At 53.7% G+C, this 19,242-nt stretch overlaps 6 protein-coding genes across 6 annotated transcripts; 1 reads left to right on the top strand and 5 right to left on the bottom strand.

The window, feature by feature from the left end:
- Positions 1-886: 886 nt before the first annotated feature.
- On the bottom strand, positions 887-1,777 carry B0T26DRAFT_647887 (uncharacterized protein; the record flags this gene model as incomplete). Its single annotated transcript, XM_060437947.1, has 2 exons — positions 887-1,135; positions 1,400-1,777. Coding segments are annotated over 2 exons (627 nt in total), but the record flags the coding sequence as incomplete, so codon positions are not given.
- A 21-nt stretch (positions 1,778-1,798) lies between these two features.
- On the bottom strand, positions 1,799-3,481 carry B0T26DRAFT_646798 (uncharacterized protein; the record flags this gene model as incomplete). The annotated part of the gene is made up of 3 exons (XM_060437847.1): positions 1,799-2,071; positions 2,144-2,231; positions 2,295-3,481. 3 exons carry the CDS (start codon positions 3,479-3,481, stop codon positions 1,799-1,801), a joined length of 1,548 nt encoding a protein of 515 aa, XP_060296093.1.
- A 1,412-nt stretch (positions 3,482-4,893) lies between these two features.
- B0T26DRAFT_775469 (uncharacterized protein) lies at positions 4,894-5,872 on the bottom strand (the record flags this gene model as incomplete). The annotated part of the gene is made up of 1 exon (XM_060446595.1): positions 4,894-5,872. One exon carries the CDS (start codon positions 5,870-5,872, stop codon positions 5,213-5,215), a length of 660 nt encoding a protein of 219 aa, XP_060296094.1. The 3' UTR covers positions 4,894-5,212.
- Positions 5,873-8,877: 3,005 nt separating this feature from the next.
- On the bottom strand, positions 8,878-11,918 carry B0T26DRAFT_802472 (uncharacterized protein; the record flags this gene model as incomplete). The annotated part of the gene is made up of 6 exons (XM_060447050.1): positions 10,643-11,918; positions 10,373-10,515; positions 10,208-10,292; positions 9,652-10,093; positions 9,080-9,582; positions 8,878-9,022 (listed from the first exon to the last, which is right to left on the bottom strand). Exons 1-6 carry the CDS (start codon positions 11,668-11,670, stop codon positions 8,878-8,880), a joined length of 2,346 nt encoding a protein of 781 aa, XP_060296095.1. The 5' UTR covers positions 11,671-11,918.
- Positions 11,919-12,814: 896 nt separating this feature from the next.
- Positions 12,815-13,245, bottom strand: B0T26DRAFT_709482 (uncharacterized protein). Its single transcript, XM_060441931.1, has one exon. It carries the CDS (start codon positions 13,185-13,187, stop codon positions 12,852-12,854), a length of 336 nt encoding a protein of 111 aa, XP_060296096.1. The 5' UTR covers positions 13,188-13,245; the 3' UTR covers positions 12,815-12,851.
- Positions 13,246-15,266: 2,021 nt separating this feature from the next.
- On the top strand, positions 15,267-18,607 carry B0T26DRAFT_646130 (uncharacterized protein; the record flags this gene model as incomplete). The annotated part of the gene is made up of 5 exons (XM_060437783.1): positions 15,267-15,404; positions 16,476-16,701; positions 16,910-18,063; positions 18,134-18,307; positions 18,374-18,607. 5 exons carry the CDS (start codon positions 15,267-15,269, stop codon positions 18,605-18,607), a joined length of 1,926 nt encoding a protein of 641 aa, XP_060296097.1.
- Between the last annotated feature and the right edge of the window lie 635 nt (positions 18,608-19,242).

The raw sequence follows: 19,242 nt of genomic DNA on the forward strand, positions 1-19,242 counted from the left end.
CGCCATAACGCATCCATCCCGGGAAAAAACACCATCTAAACCCACAAGCTCAGCACCCATCACCTAATTACCTCTCTCATCTCCTTTAGGCACAACACCACGCTAGGAATCTATCTCGCTCGTCAGCCGGTCAATCACCCACTCACTACCTGACTCACTGCAACAAGAACCATATCACGTACAAAAGTAACTACTGCTCCGTACTCGCAGCCATGTAAGCCATCCACCCCAGCGTTGGCGGCAAGTGCGACATACACACGAGGCCGAATAACTAACCCACTGATGAAATTTCCCAACGACAGGTGCGCTTCCGGCACGGTTGCCTAGACTATGTCCGCGGGCAAGGCCACGGCCTCTAGAAAGCTCGAAACCGAATATGATTGCGGCGATGTGACGTGCTCCAAGTCGGAGAGCTATGATAGTGGCTCCGGCTCTGGCTCCGGCCTCAAGCCGAAGCCGAGCGGTTTCGGCGGTTTCGGCGGTTTTGGCGGTGGTGGTGGTGGAACGGCGGGGAGCGGCCAGCGGAAGCAGCAGCGGAAGAAGGGGGGAGGGGCAAAGGGCAAGTGATGATTATCAGTGTTTATGTCGGCCGCCCCTGGCAGACTCAGCCTTTTCTCCTTTTTTTTTTGTCTCACGGCGCTCCTGTAGACTAAGGTACCCGAATTAGAACGAGGTAACAAAGTGAGAAAACGATGGTCAGTGTTTGCCTGCCTGCCTGCCTGCCTGTCTGTCTGTCTGTCTGTAGATATTAATACAAATCGTAGAGATCAACATATAATCAAGAACGCCCTTCCACTTCTCAGCGAAAACAATAGCATGAAAAGATACTGCTGCTAACATGCACGGGGCCCTCTCTCCGCAAGACACATGCGTCGTCGCACAGCCCTCACTGCACCGCAAGACTCGACGCCTCCTGGGGATTCTTGGGGTCGGCGAGCTGGATGGTGATCTCCTCGTCCTGCGAGTAGACGCGGAGCCCAATCACGCACACGGCGTTCCAGACCTTGGGCTCGTTGTCGCCGCCGCCGAGGCTCGACACGTCGTCCTTGTCGCCTCCGGCCTCGCTGTTTACTGACTCCCTCTCCGACTTGACGGATGCAGCGGCGCTCTCTTTAGACTCGGGGGCGGTTGCTGCCTCGGTCTTGTCGTCTCCATCTCCATCTTTCTTCTCTGTTTTCTTTTCCTTCTTATCGTCTTTCTTCTCCCCGCCCTCTTTCTTCGCTTCGCCTTTCTTGGAACCCTCTTCGCTGCTCTCTTCGCTCGATTCATCATCTTCGTCCTCTGTCTCGCTTTCTTGTTCTTCCTTATTTTTTTCTTCCTCTTTGGCATCAGCAAGTGTTTCTTTGGCGTCGGCAAGCTCTTCCTTAGAATCTGTAGCCTCTTCCTTGTTCTCTGCAACAGCAGCCTCGGCCTCGGCCTCTTTCTCCTCCGCCTTCGGAGATGTAGCAGATTTGAGCGCCTTGGAGTGTGCAATATCGAAGCTGAGGCCGACCTGGCGCAGCTTCTGCGGCTTGACGTCGGCCTTGGCCTGCACGACGGCCTCGACGGGCTCGCGGGACGTGTCCTTCAAGGCCGTGATCTTGGGCAGGATCTCGTACACGCCTGGCTCGAGATCGGCCTCGCAGGTCACGGACCGGCTGGCCTGCCAAAAATTCTCGGCCTTGGGCTGCACACGGCAGATGTAGTCGCCTGGCTCCGCGTCTTGTTTCTGCAGGATGAAGTGCAGCAAGTAATTATACTCGCCTTCAAGGCCGCGGAAATAACGCGTGTCAAGCTGGAAAGAGACGGGTCGCGAATGTTAGCCTCGAGAAGTTCGGGAAAGCCAAAGAGCAAGTTTGCTTACCTGCTGCAACACAAACACGACGGTGCCAGACTTCTTGACTTCGACAACAAATTTCTGTTGCAGATATCCCGTCAACCATGCCACACTGACACTCGTCCACTCCTGCGTCACGGTCCATTGGTCGTCAAAGAGGCGGGTGCGGTAGAGGTTGGTAAAGGTGAGGAGCATGTCCTGGTATGTCATCCAGAACACGCCGTCGTTCTCGAAGCGGTAGTCAAGTTTGATGAGCTGCTCTACTTGTCAGAAGTCTGAAAGCATGATGCCACGTTTGCTGTAGAGTAACAGCGGTTAGTTTCTTACCCAGTAGGGCGTCCACTCCTTTGAGCCATCGCTCCAGGGGCCGTTCCATTCGCCGGCGCCATCGCCACCACGCTGGCCCCATGGGTTTCTGGGAGCTTGTAAGGATCTAGACCAAAACTTCAAGACTCGAGTTTCATGTTCTGGGACCTACCTGACTTTGACGAGCCTCACGGGCTTCCCGTCCTCCCCCTTTTCCTCCCGGGCCTCGAGAAGCGAATAAGCATGGGCATTGGCCAGTCCGTTCTTGTCCCCCGAGGCGTTCTGGTCGAGGATGTCGAGGCCAAAAACAAAGTGCTTGTCCTCGTTGAGCAGCTCCTTCCAGAGATGCTCTCTGGACAGAACATCTTCGAGAACCATTTCCGAGTAGATGCCGCCCGTGAGATCTTCGACGCCCTCGCCAACCCAGCCTCCCCAGATGGAGTGGAAATCGCCATGGGCTTTGGCGTAGGCCTTCTCCATGAGCGGGAGCCAGGTCTCGTTGGCGTCCCGGCAAGAGGCAAAGTAGAGCGCCTCGGAGCCTGTCTGGTTTGCCTTTCTGTATGTGCTCATCACGCTGTTGGTGGGATCACAAATGCTCCCGCCTAGGGCGGAAAAGTCGGGCTCCTTGAGGAAAAGGTTGTCATCAACGACGGTGGGCACCCAGGCGCCGTCGCGGTGAAAGACGAAGCCGTAGACACCGCAGTCTTCGTCTCTGGCCACGCAAATCTTGTCCATGAGGTCCTTGCGGTGGCAGATAGTCGCAACGGCGCTCAGCCACCAGCAGTCTTCCGAGTTGCTGCCCTGCATGATGTCAGAGCTGGAGAAGCCATCGACGCTAAACTGGGGATTCTCGTAGATCCAGCTGACGCGGTGGACCGAGCGCGGATTCGGGTTGAAGTCCTCATAATTGTCGTCGTCGTAGATGGGCTGGCGTGTCAGGATCTTGCGGAGAGTCGTGATGTCGAGACCCAACGGCCCCTCGCCAATGACGCGATTCTCCTGGAGGGTGCTGAGGGCGTCCTCGACGGTCCAAGGATTCGCCCTGGGAGCGGGCGAACGCCATGTTAGGCTGACAAGGCAGTCCATTCCGTTGCCCCGGACGTCGAATGACGGGTCGGTCCATTTGCTGTTGGTGCGCTTGCAGTCCCGCACGATGCGCGCGACCTTTGCACGACACTCGGCCGCGGCTGCCTCATAGCTCAGGCCGCAGTTCTTCTGGGACTTGTTGCTGTCGGCGGCCTGGGGGAGCGGAAGCAGTGTCTCGTATAGACTGCTGGGGAAAATGGCAGTGACTTTCCCCGGCTTCTCCGTAATGAAACTCTTCCAAAAATCGCCAATCAGGTCCTGTGGGGCAGGCATGGTGTTCTCGGGCTTGTGATCTGGGGATGAATGTATGCTGTTAGTGGCGCTTGCAGGAGGGTGGGGAGAGGCTAGAGGACGAGCTACGCCGTAAGATGTGATCTAGGGAGGCAAAAAGGGGGGATACGTGGATTTAAGCCCCTCGAGAGTCTGAGTGCTCACCTCAACAGCGACCCAAGAAACCCAACTAGGTGGCTCCTGCAGGTGCCTAGTACTATTTATTCTTAGTGTTGGCCAATAGGGCAGTAAGTGGCTGGGCAGCATTGGAGTCCATGGCCTCTGTATGTATGTCAGCACGAACGAGCCCTTGTCAGCATGCACGCCGAGGCTCTCGGCACCACAGCGTGCTACGCTGCTAGGGCTGTTCTGTATGCTAGCCTGCTAGCCTTGTATGCCAGCCCCCAATCCCGTGCATTCTCCGAACACTGACTTGGGCTTTTTGCTGGGCCTTGGGGGTTGGCAAAGTGCAGGCTTTGGCTGAGGTACCCGAAACCTGTGGGGGCGTAAGAGCATGAAGAGGAGCATGAAGCGGGCGGGTGTGAAGTGGAGCCTGAGGCGGGTGGGTGTGAAGCGGAGCCTGGGGCGGGTGGGAAGGTGGGATTTGGTGTCCGTGGATTCCTTCTGAATTTGATGAAGCGCCGTCAGCGCCTGGCAAACATCAAACATTGAGCCACAGCCACATGACGCGACTGTCTATGCAGCTTGCGCATAATGAATAATCCGCTCATGTCAGAAATCCGTTTAGACAGGGTCGCATGCCGGTTCTGACTTGGTTGGAGGATTACTCGCTTCCTGTGGATGTTGTGTTGTGCCCTGAGCTGAGCTCTCTCCAAAGTCCACTGTTCAACGCTGGAGTGGGGCCGTGGGGCTGTGGGTTCGCGGGGCGGTCGGCGATGATGTCCATTTCGAAGCGGGTGCATCCCTCCTTCGGGTCGTTTGTGGGGCCGTGAGACGGCTGAGTTGACGTTGGAATAATCTTCAATTATTCCATAGCTAGATCGGACTTGGAGCCCGAAATGCCCGGCCTGCAATGCGGCAACGAGTAACAAAGCCATTTGCGTCGATCGCCTTCCCTGCCAGCCACGGAGGGTAGGGCAGTGCAGCAACCAACCAGAGGGTCACGTGAGCTCGAACAGTCGACAGCGCGATTGACCCTCGATCGTGGGGCGCGGAGGCGAGCTAGAAGAGGATGAGCCTGCCTGGGCTTGCAATAGCCAGCAGAAAAGATACGAGCTTCACGAAGAGCAGCGAAATATCCCGGGCGGGAAACCGATGGGAAGGTGGAAAGAGCGCTACGTCGATGACGGCGCCCAAGTCGAAGGTGGGGCCGATGTCACTTTGTCACGATGGGAGGATGCGCACTTGAACAGGGTGAGAGCAACGACCGTTCTTTCCTCAAAAACAGATGCAAAGTAAATGACATCTGAAGCAATGGGCAACGCAAGAAGTTTGCGCGCCTCGCATCAATTACTAATTGGATTCGACATTATCGCCAGGTCCCTTATTTTCCGTTTCATTTTCGCAGCCCACCCCAATACAAAAACGCCGTCGCAATGCAGTCCCCAATTCCTAAACCCCACCAGGCCCCAAACACCCCATAATAAACACCCAGACACAACACAAATGCACAATTAGCAACAGCGTCCCCCTCGCTGCGTTCATGAAACAACTAAAAATTAACTAATTACGGCGACTGCGCTAGACTGACTCCCTTCATCTGACTCATCGGACTCAGCAGACGTGGCGCAAGTAGACGCCGAGAAACTCGTCAACGTCCGCGCCGCCCGCGTCCCCAGCAGCAGGCAGCACGTCGTTGGGCCACGAGACGCCCATGTTGACGGCGATCCAGTCCGGGATCTCGAGGAGGTAGTCGGCGGCGGTGTCGCAGGGCTCGGCGCCGGCGACGGCGTGCAGGCCGCGCGACACGGTGGCGGTGGCCCAGGGGCCCGGCACGACGTTGAGCTGGTTGTACGACGGGAGCGGGGCCCCAGGGGCCCCGAGGTTGGTGATCTTGGAGATGGCGATCTCGGGCGGCTTCTGCCAGTCGGCGCGGCCGAGCTGCACGTCGCCGAAGCGCGACGCCGGGAAGCTCAGGGTGAACTCGCACGCCGCCGGCGGGCTGCTGGCCGAGGAGCCGGAGCCGGGCGCTGGCGGCGTGAAGCGCAGGATGGCGGCCACACCGACCTTGTTCCCTGCGCCGTCGACCAGCTGGTTCAGCGCGACGTAGGGGTCGTATGCCTTTGCCGGCTCGTCCCGGTTTTCTTTGCTGATGGACAGGATCGAAGACGGGCCGACCGTCTGGCCGCAGACCCGTGGGCCTAGGAGGCCGGTTGTGAGGGCGGATGCACCGAGGGACAGGAAGCTGAGGAGGAGGAGGTCGAATTTGGCCATGTCCGTGGTGGTCGGGCGTGATTAGTGATTAAATGGTCGGTATTCTCCCTTTCCCTTTCCCCCCTGTTGCTAACGGACAATGAAAAATGACGGCTAGGAAAGAGCAGCAGGAAAAGACAAGATGACGTTGGGCCCCGTCTTTTGTGTGCACAGAGCGGCCACTTCCTTCTTGTACCAACCTGATGAGAGGCGCGTGTCTGGCTAATTCGGCTGGGCGCGTCCTTCCAACGGGCCCTGGGGTGAGGCGCTGCTTGTCTTGATCCGGCCGGCAATCATTTCGGGTGAGTCGAGATGCAGGCTGGGTGCAGGATTTGAGCCGGGCCCGGCGCTTGCATTGGGGCCCGTTGGAAACAAACTTGTCAGCCCCGCCTGCACGCTGAGACATTCCAGGGAGCGGCAACGAAAGACAAAACACCCAAGCCCAATCAATTTGCGACTGGGAGCGGGCACTAGCATCGCTTGGTCCCACTTGATGCCGTTTCAGCGACTTTGCTGTTGGTTGGTGGCTGCGGCGGGAATCTGAGGCTCAGTTGCCAAAAATAAGCACCAGCCCTGGAAGGAAATGAGGCAGCGAGCCCGTCGCTGTGCTGAGTGCTGCCTGCCAGCTGCTGATTGATGACCATCTTGCGAATTGATGTGAGATGAGAGGGACTAATGCATCGATATGAGCGCGCCCCGGATTGGAGATGGCGATTGGCGACATTGTTTCGCGGTGATTCTGCGGGGAAATCCAGGCGCGCAGTCTCAATCACCGTGAGCGAATATCCCTACTTCGGGTGTTAAATCCCCCCGGGAGCTTCAGAGCGCTGGGAATGGCATCGCGAGCGAAATGCAATCAACGGATGCCCGTTCTTGCGGTTCGAGCAGAGTGGTGGTAGGTAGATCTATTAGTCGAATGGCACTGCGAGTCGACTCTCGGTCAGGATTAAATTAGTGCCAAGTGGATGGTGCCTCTGTGCGTGGCCTATGAGAGAATACGTCGCATGAGAGGGAACATCGTCGAAAGAGTGTCGAATCCCGCAAAACCCTCATCAGCGACACGAGAATGGAATTCAATCTTGAGTGCAACTTGTGTGATTGAACGTGACGATGGCCACTGGGCAGGCCATCCGAGGCCTCAAAACGCAGTGAGCAAAAACCATCCTGGTATGAGAGCCGAGTAGGTACAAGAGAGTGCTTGTGGAAAGCGTAAAGGGTTAACAGAAGAGGTACTGTTGACACCGATTGGTGCAAGGTTGATGAAAAAAGGGGACGACGAAACTAATCATTCTCCAGTTCCACTGTTAAAGCCGTGCCAGCAAGAAAAGAGAAAAGCTCGAGCAAGTGGCCGAGAACAGGAAATCGAAATACAAGTCGTTGAGCAAGTCAAAGAGACCAAGGAGACGTATTACAGGCGGTGTAGATGGTGAGAGCCGATCTCTCCCATCACATCCCTTCTATCCTATCCCTTCCCTTCCCTTCCCTTCCCTTCCCTTCCCTTCCCTTCCCTTCCCTTCCCTTCCCTTCCCTTCCCTTCCCTTCCCTTCCCTTCCCTTCCCTTCCTTCCTCGCCCCATCCCATCCCCCCAGTCGCCCTAGATGCTGCTAGTCCATCGTCACCAGCGCCACCGTTGAAGTCTGCGGTGTCGTGCAGCGGCGGCGGGTGTGGCTGTCTGCCCTCCGGCCATCATCGGTAGTGCCTCCTCTCCCTCAAGCGCAGCTGTCTGCGAATGTGGCTTCTTTCAATCTGTTTTGCAAGCAAGCGAGAGTCAGTTCCAATTACAATGTCCGTTCCCAGGTTGAACCTGAGGGCCTCTTGTGCATGGGAGGAAAGGGGAGGAAGTGCGTTGGTTGGCAAAAAGGTTGGAGAAGAAGAAGAAAAGCGAAAACACAAACCGGGCTCAATGCGCGTGGCAGTTCCACGACATAGTAGTCGTCGATTTCCTGAAGTGCGCAATCGCAGGAAAGGTCAGTGAAGGCCGCTAAGGAGGAGTCGGGTGTCGTTGAGCACGGCGCATTGGTAGGCGTGGGTGCGTCTTTCATCTTGCATCGAGGATCGGGGATTCGTGATGGTGATTCCGTCCCTCCTCACGAGGTTCGGAGTGCAGAGAGACGCGATTGAGGACGTGGTGCAAGTGTACTTGCCTCTGCTTGGACTAGTAAGGTCTTGAAAATTCCCCTGAGGTAGTCCTCGAGCATGCCTTTTTGAAGCCTGTAGTTTGAGATCCACTCCATGGTCAATAGACTTTGTGACATGGTGCGCAGACGCAGGGCGCTAGAATGGGTGGCAAGCGTGACTCGGGGGGGGGGGAATGACTGCAGTTATGTGCAGGCGGGCAGGGGGGCTTGTCACCCAGCCTGGCCAGCCAGGGTCGGTTGCCCGCAGCCTCTTGCTGATGGGAGGCTTGAATTTGCTGGAATATGGGGGTCTGATGCGCAGTGATTGGTCAACGGGAGGGCAAACTGAGGAGGAGGAAGTTGCTGCGCCTGTGCCCCTGTCTGAGGTCTGAAGCCGCTCGGATTCAGCCTCAAGGGGGTCTGTGAAGAGGCACAGAAAACGAGCTCATCTTTAAGCTTACCAGTGCAGATTGCCAGCGGTAAAACTAAACACTACTAAATCGCGCACTAGAATGAGTCAACACGTTCGACGGCGGTTCTGGTTTGGGTACATCGGGCACCAAGTAAGCACCCGTTGGTCGTGTACTGCCGTTATAGGGTGATCGTCGGATTGAATACTGCAAAATGCGCTGGATGGCGCCATGATTCATGCCAGCACCCGGTACGTGCTTTCATTCACACCATTCCTTGGCAGTTGCTGTCGGAAACCAGCCGTACATTGCCACAGCCCTTGTCATGCCTGGACTGTTGTCCATTCGGCCCCTAAGGCGATGTCACAGCGTCACAGCGTGTGCGTATTAACTAGCCGAGATACCAATATCTTGTCTTGTCCAAATACCCTCTTAACGGCAACTTCACCTTCCAGAAGTCGACCTAGACTAGAGCGTCCAAGGATTCCATCCTAGTGCTCTACCCTCGCGGAACCGCGAAATGCGGGGGAGCAACGTTTTGGGATGGTAGAGTAACCAAGGACTGCCCGACACTCCCAACCTGCAGCCGCCCGATGAGCATGTCCGCAACGCTACTTGTGCAGTGGCAAATGTAGATGGGGTTCCTGTCAACTGGAGTTAATATTGGGTGACGCGCATCTAGAAGTAAGGTTGTGGCTCACTCTGATGGCAAGTTCACCATTCGCCCAACTGCGAGTCTCAGTTGCTCCAAGCTCCAAGCTCCATTTTGGTCGTCCCCAAATAAAATAACAGTAATGGACAAGAAGTCGGATCCAGCTGGCGGGGGGTCCTTCGCCTGATCGATGAGATCCCTGATTGGTCGAACCAAGTCGGGTGGAGGCTCTCCAAAGATACCGTCTGTCAAAATGTAGAGGTTGATGGGAGGCTGAGGCGGAGACATGGTGTCCAATAGATCCCTTGCTGTTTCGTTGAGCAGGATTCCCAACTCCCATTTCTCTCCTTTAAACTTGTAAAGTTGTAGGAACTTTTCCATCTGCTTGCTTTTTGGGAAGACCATTGGTCTCGAAGGTGCCTTTGGAAGAGACACTTCAACTCTAGTGCCGCGCACCATCCGGTGCTTCACCAGTTTGGCAAGAACCCGAGCGGTCTGTGCCACTTGAGTCTGAAACTGAGCCATGCTGCTCGACTCATCAATCAAGATTCGCTGTAGAATAGGTTTTAGTTAGTGAGAGTACAGCTGTTGACGAATAGTCGGACTGAAGGCGAAACGTACATGACGTCTGCGCCCCATGATGTTCAATCGATACTGAAGATCTTGAAAGGCCTTTGGGCCAATCCTCCGATGTTTTCGAAGGTAAGTAGCTATTTCCTCAACCGAGTTGGAATTCTGCTCCACTCCTTGTGGCAAGATGGACATCGGTTGCCCGTGGTGGTTCGAGGCTGGAGGAGGGGGCGGCTGGTTTTGTGCGGGGACTGGGTTTTCAACGGCTGGAGACACGGCGGGCACCCCGGCCTTGGGTCGATTCAACCAACGTGTTCTCAAGGTCAAAACTTCAGTCTCGCGATCTTCTTTAGGCACGAGCATCGCCTCCAGAATCAAGTCGCTGACGAATCGTGGGATGCTCTCTGGCGGGCAATCTTGAACAGCCTCCCGATGGAAATCGTCGACACATTTGAGCCTTTTCCAGCCGCTGTGAAAGCCCAGCTCATATCCGCTGCCTTTAAGAGAGTGGTTCTCCTCAAAATTTTCCTGAAGACGCTGTGCCCTATATCTCTTCAATCCGTCTTCACCAAGGCGTGCTCGTATCAACATTTCGCTGAATACGCACCCCAGTTGCCAAATGTCGGCAGCTTTGGTGTATCGAGGGGGCTTGCCGATCTGTATGGGGTGGATCGAGCAGCATTCGGGGGGCGCTATGAGATGCGTCAATATGGGATGCTCCTTACCAACTAGTTCGGTGGGGGGTCTGATGATCTTTCCCATTGACACGTACTATTCGACTTATTGCCGGAGTTGTTCTTTTCGTCTCCAGAGTTGGCTGTTCCAAGATCCGATATCTTAAAGCACGGGTTGTCACGGTCCGTCAATGGTCTTCGTGTGTAGAGAATATTGGATTCCTTGAGGTCTTGGTGGGTTCTAGATTGTAAACAACGTCGTTAGTTGAGTCACCCAGCCAGTTGTTCGAGAGGCGGAGCTTGAAACTTGCCCGTCTATGCGATGTATAGCACTCAGTCCCTGCGTAAGCTCGAACATATGATGCCACAGATTCAACTCGTCCACCCGCCTCCGAGAGGCGATGACGTCGGCGTTTCTTTGACAAAAGTGGGCCAGATTACCGCCTGAGGCGTATTCCAGGACAATTGTGCGAATCTTTTCGGCCTCCCTTTCGGCTGCGAGAGAGTTATTCGGGTCCATTGGCGAAGATGACTGTTGTTCGTCCCGTCGGGCAAGAGGCTGAGTGAAGGACCCTAGATATCTCGTTATGTAGTCGAATGGACCCACAATGACAGCATGGAGAGGGGCTGTCGGGTCGGAATTCCCAAGGGGAACGCCAGATTCGTCGAAAAGCTGATAGTAAATTTTTGACTCGTTCTCCCACAGATCCTTAGCTTCTGGTTGTAAGGTTTTGAGCACGATCTCGTTTGAGTCGACTTTGAGGTCTCCGCAGCACCGATGAACTCGAACCTTGTGGACAACGCTGTCTCCAGAGCTCGATTCCCACAGAAATTTCCTGTCGTAGATAGGCAGAATCTGTTCCAATAGCAGGTCCCTCCGATGCACCAAGGGATCGAAAGTCAGGGGCCAAAACATCCATTTGATCGTGTGAAAACGCTGCCAGAACTCCGCATCGCCTGGCACTTCCCTGTCCATTCCACTGAGAGAAAACGGTATGGTGGCATCCGTGTATTCCTTCTTCATGAAATGGTTGATCCGATGAGCCGATGAGATGTAGCAGAGAATCGAAAATGTGTGAAGATACGTCTTCCGGAAGTCTTCAACATTGACCTCATTGCGCTGATCCCGAGGTAGGACGTCGTTGATCCTCTCGCTAGTCCAGTACTTGATCAAGGTGTTTCTGCAGACAAATTTGACAGTGTTATGATAGCCGTCGATGCCGTCGTGACCAGGCTGCTCAAGTTGGCTATCAATGTGATCTTTGAACTCTCGAATTTGCTCAAGTTGGCGATCAATGTGTTCTTGGAACCCTCGAATTTCCGGTTGGACGGGTGCAGATTCCAGTGAGCGGTCGACAGTTCCGTTTGATGGTCCATCCTCGGTGGGCGAATTCATAACTCATCGCTAAGAAGCCACGAGAGTTTAATGTGCGGACCCTTGGAAGGGACGCTGTGTTGCTCGTCACAGCCTGTAAGCATAGAAATGTGTGGAAACATTAGGCAGGGCGACGGGAAAAGTCCAGCCCAAATAACAATTGGGCACAAGTTTCAGCGTCACTAGACCGAGCAGGAAAAAAGGCAACAGAGTGGGTCCGCCTCTCAGGCTACACCGGTAGGTGTGAAGAAAGGCATAATTGAAAGGGGACATGGAAGGGGGCGGAAATCTGCCCGGGCAGCCTAGGCAGTCGACGGCCCGTTCCCGAGCACAGAGCCTGCGTCCTTAGCTGCATTCATCTTCAATTTTGCCCTCTCGGAACGAAGGAGACATGCTTTCCCGATATTCGTAAACGGGCCGCAGCAAAGTCCTCCTTGTCTAATTGGCCTTAAATGAGGCAGGAGCGAGATGGTGGTGGGCGAGGGTGTGGAGTCGTCGGTGGAGGCGTCAAATCAAGGGGGTAGTGGGCACCTGAGCTGAGAAAAGGCACACTTCACCTTTGGGGGTGTGGCTATTTCCCCTCTAGCTCCGTTCGGTTTAGGAAGCAAGGCGGCACGCGCCTAATAATTGAAGCATTTGTGCCCTATCAGGTTGAGGTGGCGCTCTTTTTGTCATGAGGCGCCTGCACACCTGCGTCACAGCCACCCACCCTCGGCGAACGCCTCGCTGAATCCAAATTACTGCCAATCACGAGTCAAGAGTTTAGGTTGAAGTAGCTCCGCTGGTAATCGTTAAACTTTAAAGTTAGTATCAGTAGAAAAGCATTCATAAATGATTTTGCTAAAGTTGGAAGAAATATATCACGGTCAATTAATGTCGTTGCACCGCTGGGTGAGTGAGTGGTTGTGCTGCTCATGCGTCACATCTGGCACGGTTACGGAGTACGCCGCCGTTGTCCAATCTAGCATAATAATTTACCTTCGCGAGCGACATGAAGAGGTTTTATTCGTGCTCTTAGCTCTTTGACGAAGCATTAGACCAACGCAATTCCCAGGTGGGCGCTGAGTTATTAGGAGATAATTAATTAGAATATGGATATCGTCAAATTGATTCCCATTCAAAAAGATGTGTTATATCATTGTGAATGTGAGCTAATTATGGTCGCGGCGTCATCCATTTAAGTTACAAACTCCCTGAAGACTCTAGAGATAGGCTGCGACGGTGGTGGGCAATCGGGAAATGGCCGCGGAGTAGTGTGCCAAGACTCTGCCGCTAGATGCGGCAGCCACATCGATAATGGCGGACGCGGCAGACGCCTTCGTAGCAACATCGCCAATGTCGGAGTTTTCGTCGTCAGTCGAGCTCAGCCGCTCGTAAGTGAGCCCTTCAATCTGAGAGGCTGGGGACTTCCGATCGATATAATGTGTGTTATGCCGATGTTCTTGAGAAGGCCGTATTTGCTGTTGCCGACACCGGGCCAAGATAGAGTAGATCCGGCAATATGCACCATGCTGGCCGTTTGCCGTTTGGCTTTGCATTTTTAGATTTTCCCATGGTTGATAATGAAGCTAAAGTTTTCGGAAGCCAGGATATAACCGTCTTTTCAATGGGATGGAAGGCAAAATGTTGCTTCCTCTTATGAAGATATTTGGGTGATGACAGAAGGGCCACTTAGTGTGAGTCATACCGGGGCTTGGCAATCTTACTGTCTTGGACTAAAAGTATGCTAGCTTTTGCTATATCAAGTCAATCCCTCGGTCTAAAAAGGCGCACTGGGTGAAAGTCATCACATATAGGTAAGACTCACCTAGTCATTGGCAAGGGGGAAAGGAAATTGCTTATCATCTTCCGAGGATCGTCGTTTCGGATTCGCAAAGGACATAGGGTTTACGCTTATCAATATTGATGCTCTAACTACCCACCTAGAAAGAGAGCCACCTGGCAGTTCCCGTAAGATCTAGATTATAATGCGAGAGGATTATCGTTCTCATATATTATTTATTCCTCTTAGGTCCACCAATGTTGAACTCGAAGTTAAATTACCCGTAACTAATACCACGACCAATCTATTAAACAATAGCCACAGCGGGTATATTTTAGAGACGCTTAGATGTGGAATATATATTAATTTCCTCCCGATGTCGAGTAACTTTTTGTCTTATAACCAAATTTCTAGGCTCTTTTTTTCGTCTACTCTAGCAGCGACGTCCAGAGTTGGATCTATTACCACACTGAAATGGTACATGCCATTTACTGGATGAATCTCAAACTAAACGCATTTTTTTGCATTGACCGTGGTAGTTACGGCAGAAACTCAAGCAGTCGAACGGCACCGATGGAGTCACAATTACAAGCCGACTTACGAACCACACGGCTGCCACGTCGGTGGTTTGGTTCGCTCGACGGATTCTAATTCTTCTGGGAGGTTTAGTACGACGGTGATAAATAGATAAAGACCCATTGGCGCGGGTTGACTTTGTCCAAGGAGCTTTTTACGTCCCGTAAAACGACCAACTGAATTTTGAATCTATCGCCATTAATCTTGTGCAACCCCGTATCAGCTAATAGGCATATTGTGGACATTTCCGAAGTAGTTCTGTTACTCGAACAGAAGGGAAAGGGTTATGTGCTCACGTCCACCCCAAACCAATCGTTAGACAACTTCCGATACTCAACACACCTTGGTCGGCCGTTATTAGCTATCGAGCCCGATGAGCGCGTATCCACGTCCCAGAGCAAGTGGGTTGGGTTTGATACCACTGTCTCCCGCCATCGGTGTCTACCGGTTGGCCCCTCCCGTCGTCGATGTCCCATGCAGAAAGCGGCATCACACGACCTCTTCTGATTCGATAAGCATGTCGACCGCCATTGGATGGTGAACGGAACGCCCTCCTTGGAAACACGTGGGCGAAGGGTGTCTTGGATAATATGCCGTGGCCAGATGTCGTAAAATGCCTGATTTCCTCGTCAGCGCCCAACCGGCGCCAATGATAACCACGATTTTGAGCCGCTTCCTCTTTCCCCGCTTGTGGCTTTGCCCAAGACAAGAGCGGCGGTATGCGAGGATGATAGGAATAGAGCCAGCCTGGCCGACAATCGGCCGCAATGCCAGCCGCATGCAAGCCTCGGACTGCGAGCGCCAATGTTGATTCAATGGTGCTACCCCCCACGTTTCTTGTCCTACAGTACATATCCTAGACCGGATCGTCGACACAGAGCCTTCTCTTTCTTCTCTTTCCCTGTTGAAGTGCACTTTGAAATTCAGAGCTGCGCAACCATCACGGGTCGACGCATGCACGCTCATTCCTCTTGGCTCCAGTGTCAACCCTCCGAGAAGCATCTCGGAGCACACCGTACGGAGCGGTAGTTGATTCTTTGCCTGGTCCGCTGCGGTGCGGAAGTTGGCCAAACGCCCAGCGCAACGCTGACCTGGCCAAACCGTAATCATGAGCAAGACTGTCAACAGAGCCTCAATTGAAGTATAAATGAGGGTGAAAATCCTCATGTTGATGTCTGTCGCTATGCCTGTAGCATCACTCCATCAAACAGATCCCTCGCTATCCTCTCCTGGCACTGAATCACAGCTACTTACTGCACCGAAGAACCACCACCTTGCAATGTCGACGTATTACAATCCGTACATTAGCTGGGAGACTTATTCTGACTATCACATCCGTCAAGATGTCCTGTCGGCGTGGCTGCGCTGGAAGTTCAACGACAACCAGATCCAGGTCCATGTGAGTGTCGCACCAATCGTGGCCGAATTGCTGGTGACAGGTCGAGAAAGCCTCGCTGAATTTTTACGTGCAGCGAACCGTAGAGTGCTATGGCTTCTGGCTGACCAGGCCATTGACACCTGTAGGCATTCCTTTAGAGTTCGGCCCCGAAGAGCGGAAGTGACCTGACACACAAGAACTGCAGGACGAAAAGCTGGAGTTGAGGAGACTGCGAAACATTGTGGCATTTCGACCTCCGGTGCAGCATCAGCAGTACTGACTGGAGGGCTCCAGAGCCTCGTCAAACCAAGCGATAAAATGCCAAGAATGCATTGTTATCGGGGGATGGATGGACGTGGAGCTAATTGGCATTTGACGAAATGGGTGCGGGGGTAAGAGGGTGTGAAGGGGCGAAACGGTTGAGCCGCTTGACCGCATTTCCTTTTTTGTATGTCTTCCATAATTGTGGCGTCTTCATCTGCATGCATGGCAAAGTGAGGGCCGCGAGGCACTGGGCGGCCGCTTCCAATGAGGAAGGTTTTTTGACCATTGCACAGCGTTAAAAATGGAACATACGCCCGGGATAGGCCCCCACATCGGTTTGGCACGATAGATCATATAGTTGGACGCCGCCTTTGCGCCACATAGGTCCTGTCGGGCACTTTCCGGCGAAGAAATGGATGATCCTCGTTATTAGCAGATTTGTGGGGGTTACGCTCCATAGTAGTACAGTCACCATTTCAAGTGCAGCGCCAAGTCGTCCAGCGTCCAGCGAGTGTCTCGGAGCGCTAGCTAGGCAGGCAGCCTTAGCTAAATCTGAGTCGGCGTGTTTCGTACAGGTAGGCACACTTTCCCAACCTCGCAATCACACAGAATTCTCAATGTAATTTTCCGTTTGCGCACCTAATTTACAAGCACCCCCTTTTTCAGAATCGAGCTGACCGGAAAGCGCAGCCCTCCAAGCTCGAGTAGACTGGATGAGGCTCGAATCTGCCGGGCGCAAATGGCGCATCGCGAGGCAGCTTGATCTCAAGTATAGAAAAGACACTGGGACGCTGAATGGTATAATGCCACCGGGTTTCTCTCCGCCCCTGCTGATGCGCCCATCAGCGCGCTGTACATCAGCAGCTGCCGCCATTGAACATGGACTTTGATCCCCACGATCGTCTTCTGGACGTGTGCAGGAATTACCTCACCTACCCAAACACTCTGTTGAAGAGGCTCCCGAAGAACATTCTCGACCGATATCAGGCCTACCTCGCCAGAAATGAAGCCGACCTCTTTGACGAATACAGGGCGCGCATCCTGCTCTGGGAGGCCTGGAGCGGGGAGAACAGTAGGCACTCGGAATTCCCCACCACCGCTATGAACCCCCAAGACTCGTGTTTGCTGACAACGACCAAAGAATTCGAGCCAACCGAGGTCAAAGACCTGGACGCCCTGACCAAGCACCTCGTCCGTCCTGGCCATGAACCAGACCCTAGATATCGGCATTTGTACGCTGACCCGCGATCCGTCCACCGCTGTGGTGAGAACGAATCAAGACCTTGCTAACGTCGGCGACAACAGCTTCATCGAGTCGGAACACTCACGGGCCCCCCTCAACTGTTCTGCACCTATGCTAAAGCTAGTTTTGACCTTTCACCAAGTTGATCCCTCTTTCTTGGACTACATCTTTACTTTTGGAGACCAAGAAGAGCCCCAGGATGCATGTTTGTCGCAGTTCCAGTCCCACGACGCCTTGGCAATCCACGAGCGGCTGCCCTTCATTCCCCAACTCGGTCGGTCTGGTAAGGAAATACGCCATTCTTTCCTGCTGAGGTCGGTGGAAAGAGTCCCAGAGGCCACGAGCTGGCCTTGGTCGGTCCGGCAACTGGCTGCTTACCACTCCTTTGACGTCGGCAACGGCCGGACAATCTGGATTACCGCCAAAGGCAACGACCTCATGCAAAGGAGGATAATGGACGACACTGCAGACCTACCCGCGCTAAGGGCTTCCGCTGGGAGAGATGTTGCCGCCTCCTTCGAGGCAGCGCTTGGCACCCTCCTCATATACTTCGCCTGGTGCGAAGAAAACTGGCGATGGTTTGTCCGCGATATCGAGGATCACATCCGCCAGGAACTAAGAAAGGCCAAAACCGTCCCTATTGACGAGAAGCCATACTTCACAAACGTCCCTCAAAAGATGAACACCGGCTTGACAACATCTTCGAAAAGCAGCCACAACCCGTGGAATTATCCAGAGAAAATACCCGAAAAGCGAGATATATTTAGCTCGTTTAGACGACTATCACGGCCGTCGTGGCACACCCCCAGCGGTTTCGATGTTCCACCCCCACCACCGCCGCCGCCACCAGGACACGGCCAGCCCGCTGGGCAGGCCAGGAGAGAGATGCCCGACGACACTCTCGTGCTGAAGATCTTCAGCTACAAGGACCTGCAGAAACTCATCAGCCTGGGCGAAAGGCTCGAGGAGAGCCTCTTGATCATCAACCTGAACCTAAGGGTATTGCAGAACGCCTGCGAGTACTACCAGCGTCTCGCGGACTCTGAGGACATCGGAAAGGAGATCAAGCAACGCTTTGTAAAGTCCATCGCCCAGTTCCAGGTCAAGACACGTGGCATCATCGAGAACCTTGAAACTAGACAGATGCAGCTGCTGTCGCTGCGGAAGAGGCTCGAGGAGGGCAAGGCTCTGGTATGTGAATCCGCTGCACTAACGAAAACCGGAGCGAGCCGAAACTGTCTAACACTACGCGAACCATTAGTTTGAGAGCCTGCTTCAGTACCGCGGCTTGGAAGTCGGCCGCATCTTTGCCGAGCACGGTCACAAGTCGGCGCTCGTCATGCAGAACATTGCCTACCGGACCGAACAGGAGACGGTGACGGTCCGCGTCATCACTGTCATCACGCTATTGTTTCTTCCAGCCACGTTCCTCTCGGTACGTTTCCGTACTTGTCCGTAATCCTCAAGGAAAAAGAAATCAAACTAAAAGTTCGCATCACAGTCCTTCTTCCAAAGCGGCATCATCGACTGGGACGACGCCGCCAGCATCGGCTTCCGCGCCGACGCCTTCAGGCTCTTCATGGCCATCTGCGTGCCCTTCACCGCCGCGGCGCTGATCGGGTGGCTGGTGACCAACAAGTGGGGAGACCTGCGCTCGCGCCGCAAGTCGCTGGAAGACACCACGGCCACCATGCAGGCTCTTCTCACCCAGCAACAAAAGGATCCGCCAGTATGAAGTGCCGCAACCGCCGCAACAAAACGTCATGCTATGATCTTTGTCGCGGGACCCTCGAAGATTTCTTGGAGGGGTTGTTGCTCTCTTCGAATGATCTCCATTCGATGGTGGCAATTACCCCCTCTTCCAAATCTTGGGGGGTATCGCGACAAAGATCATGTGGCTTCCGGCAGTTGCTTGCGTATTGTCTGCCTATGACATTATTCAACTTCTCAGAGCCCTTCCTCATTCCTCCTCTTTTTCTTTCTCCTTTCATATCTCCTCTAAATCTTCCTTCATGGTTGGTCCACTTCTCTTGTTCTCCTTTAAGCGCCTCTCAAGATTGTGATTGTCGACGACACAGAGGGTACATTGGAATATACACCCACGAAATTTTGGAAGGAAACCTTTTTATGTTCAAGTTTGTGTACGATTTACTTTTCCTTTTTGGTTTACTTTTCCTTGTCGATTTACCTTTCCTTGTCGATTTACTTTTCCTTGTCGATTTCCTTGCCCATCGTTCTCGTACCTGGATCCATGGAGCCCAGCGTATGAAGGCGGACGGTTATGAACGTCATTGAATACTTCATTCTTGGTTCGAAAGTCTAGTGCCTTTTTGGTCGTTATTGTTGTTGAAGGAAAGGGATGCTTTAGCA

The sequence above is a fragment of the Lasiosphaeria miniovina genome (assembly GCF_030549165.1).
Source record: "Lasiosphaeria miniovina strain SMH2392-1A chromosome Unknown B0T26scaffold_4, whole genome shotgun sequence".
Lineage (NCBI taxonomy): Eukaryota > Fungi > Ascomycota > Sordariomycetes > Sordariales > Lasiosphaeriaceae > Lasiosphaeria > Lasiosphaeria miniovina.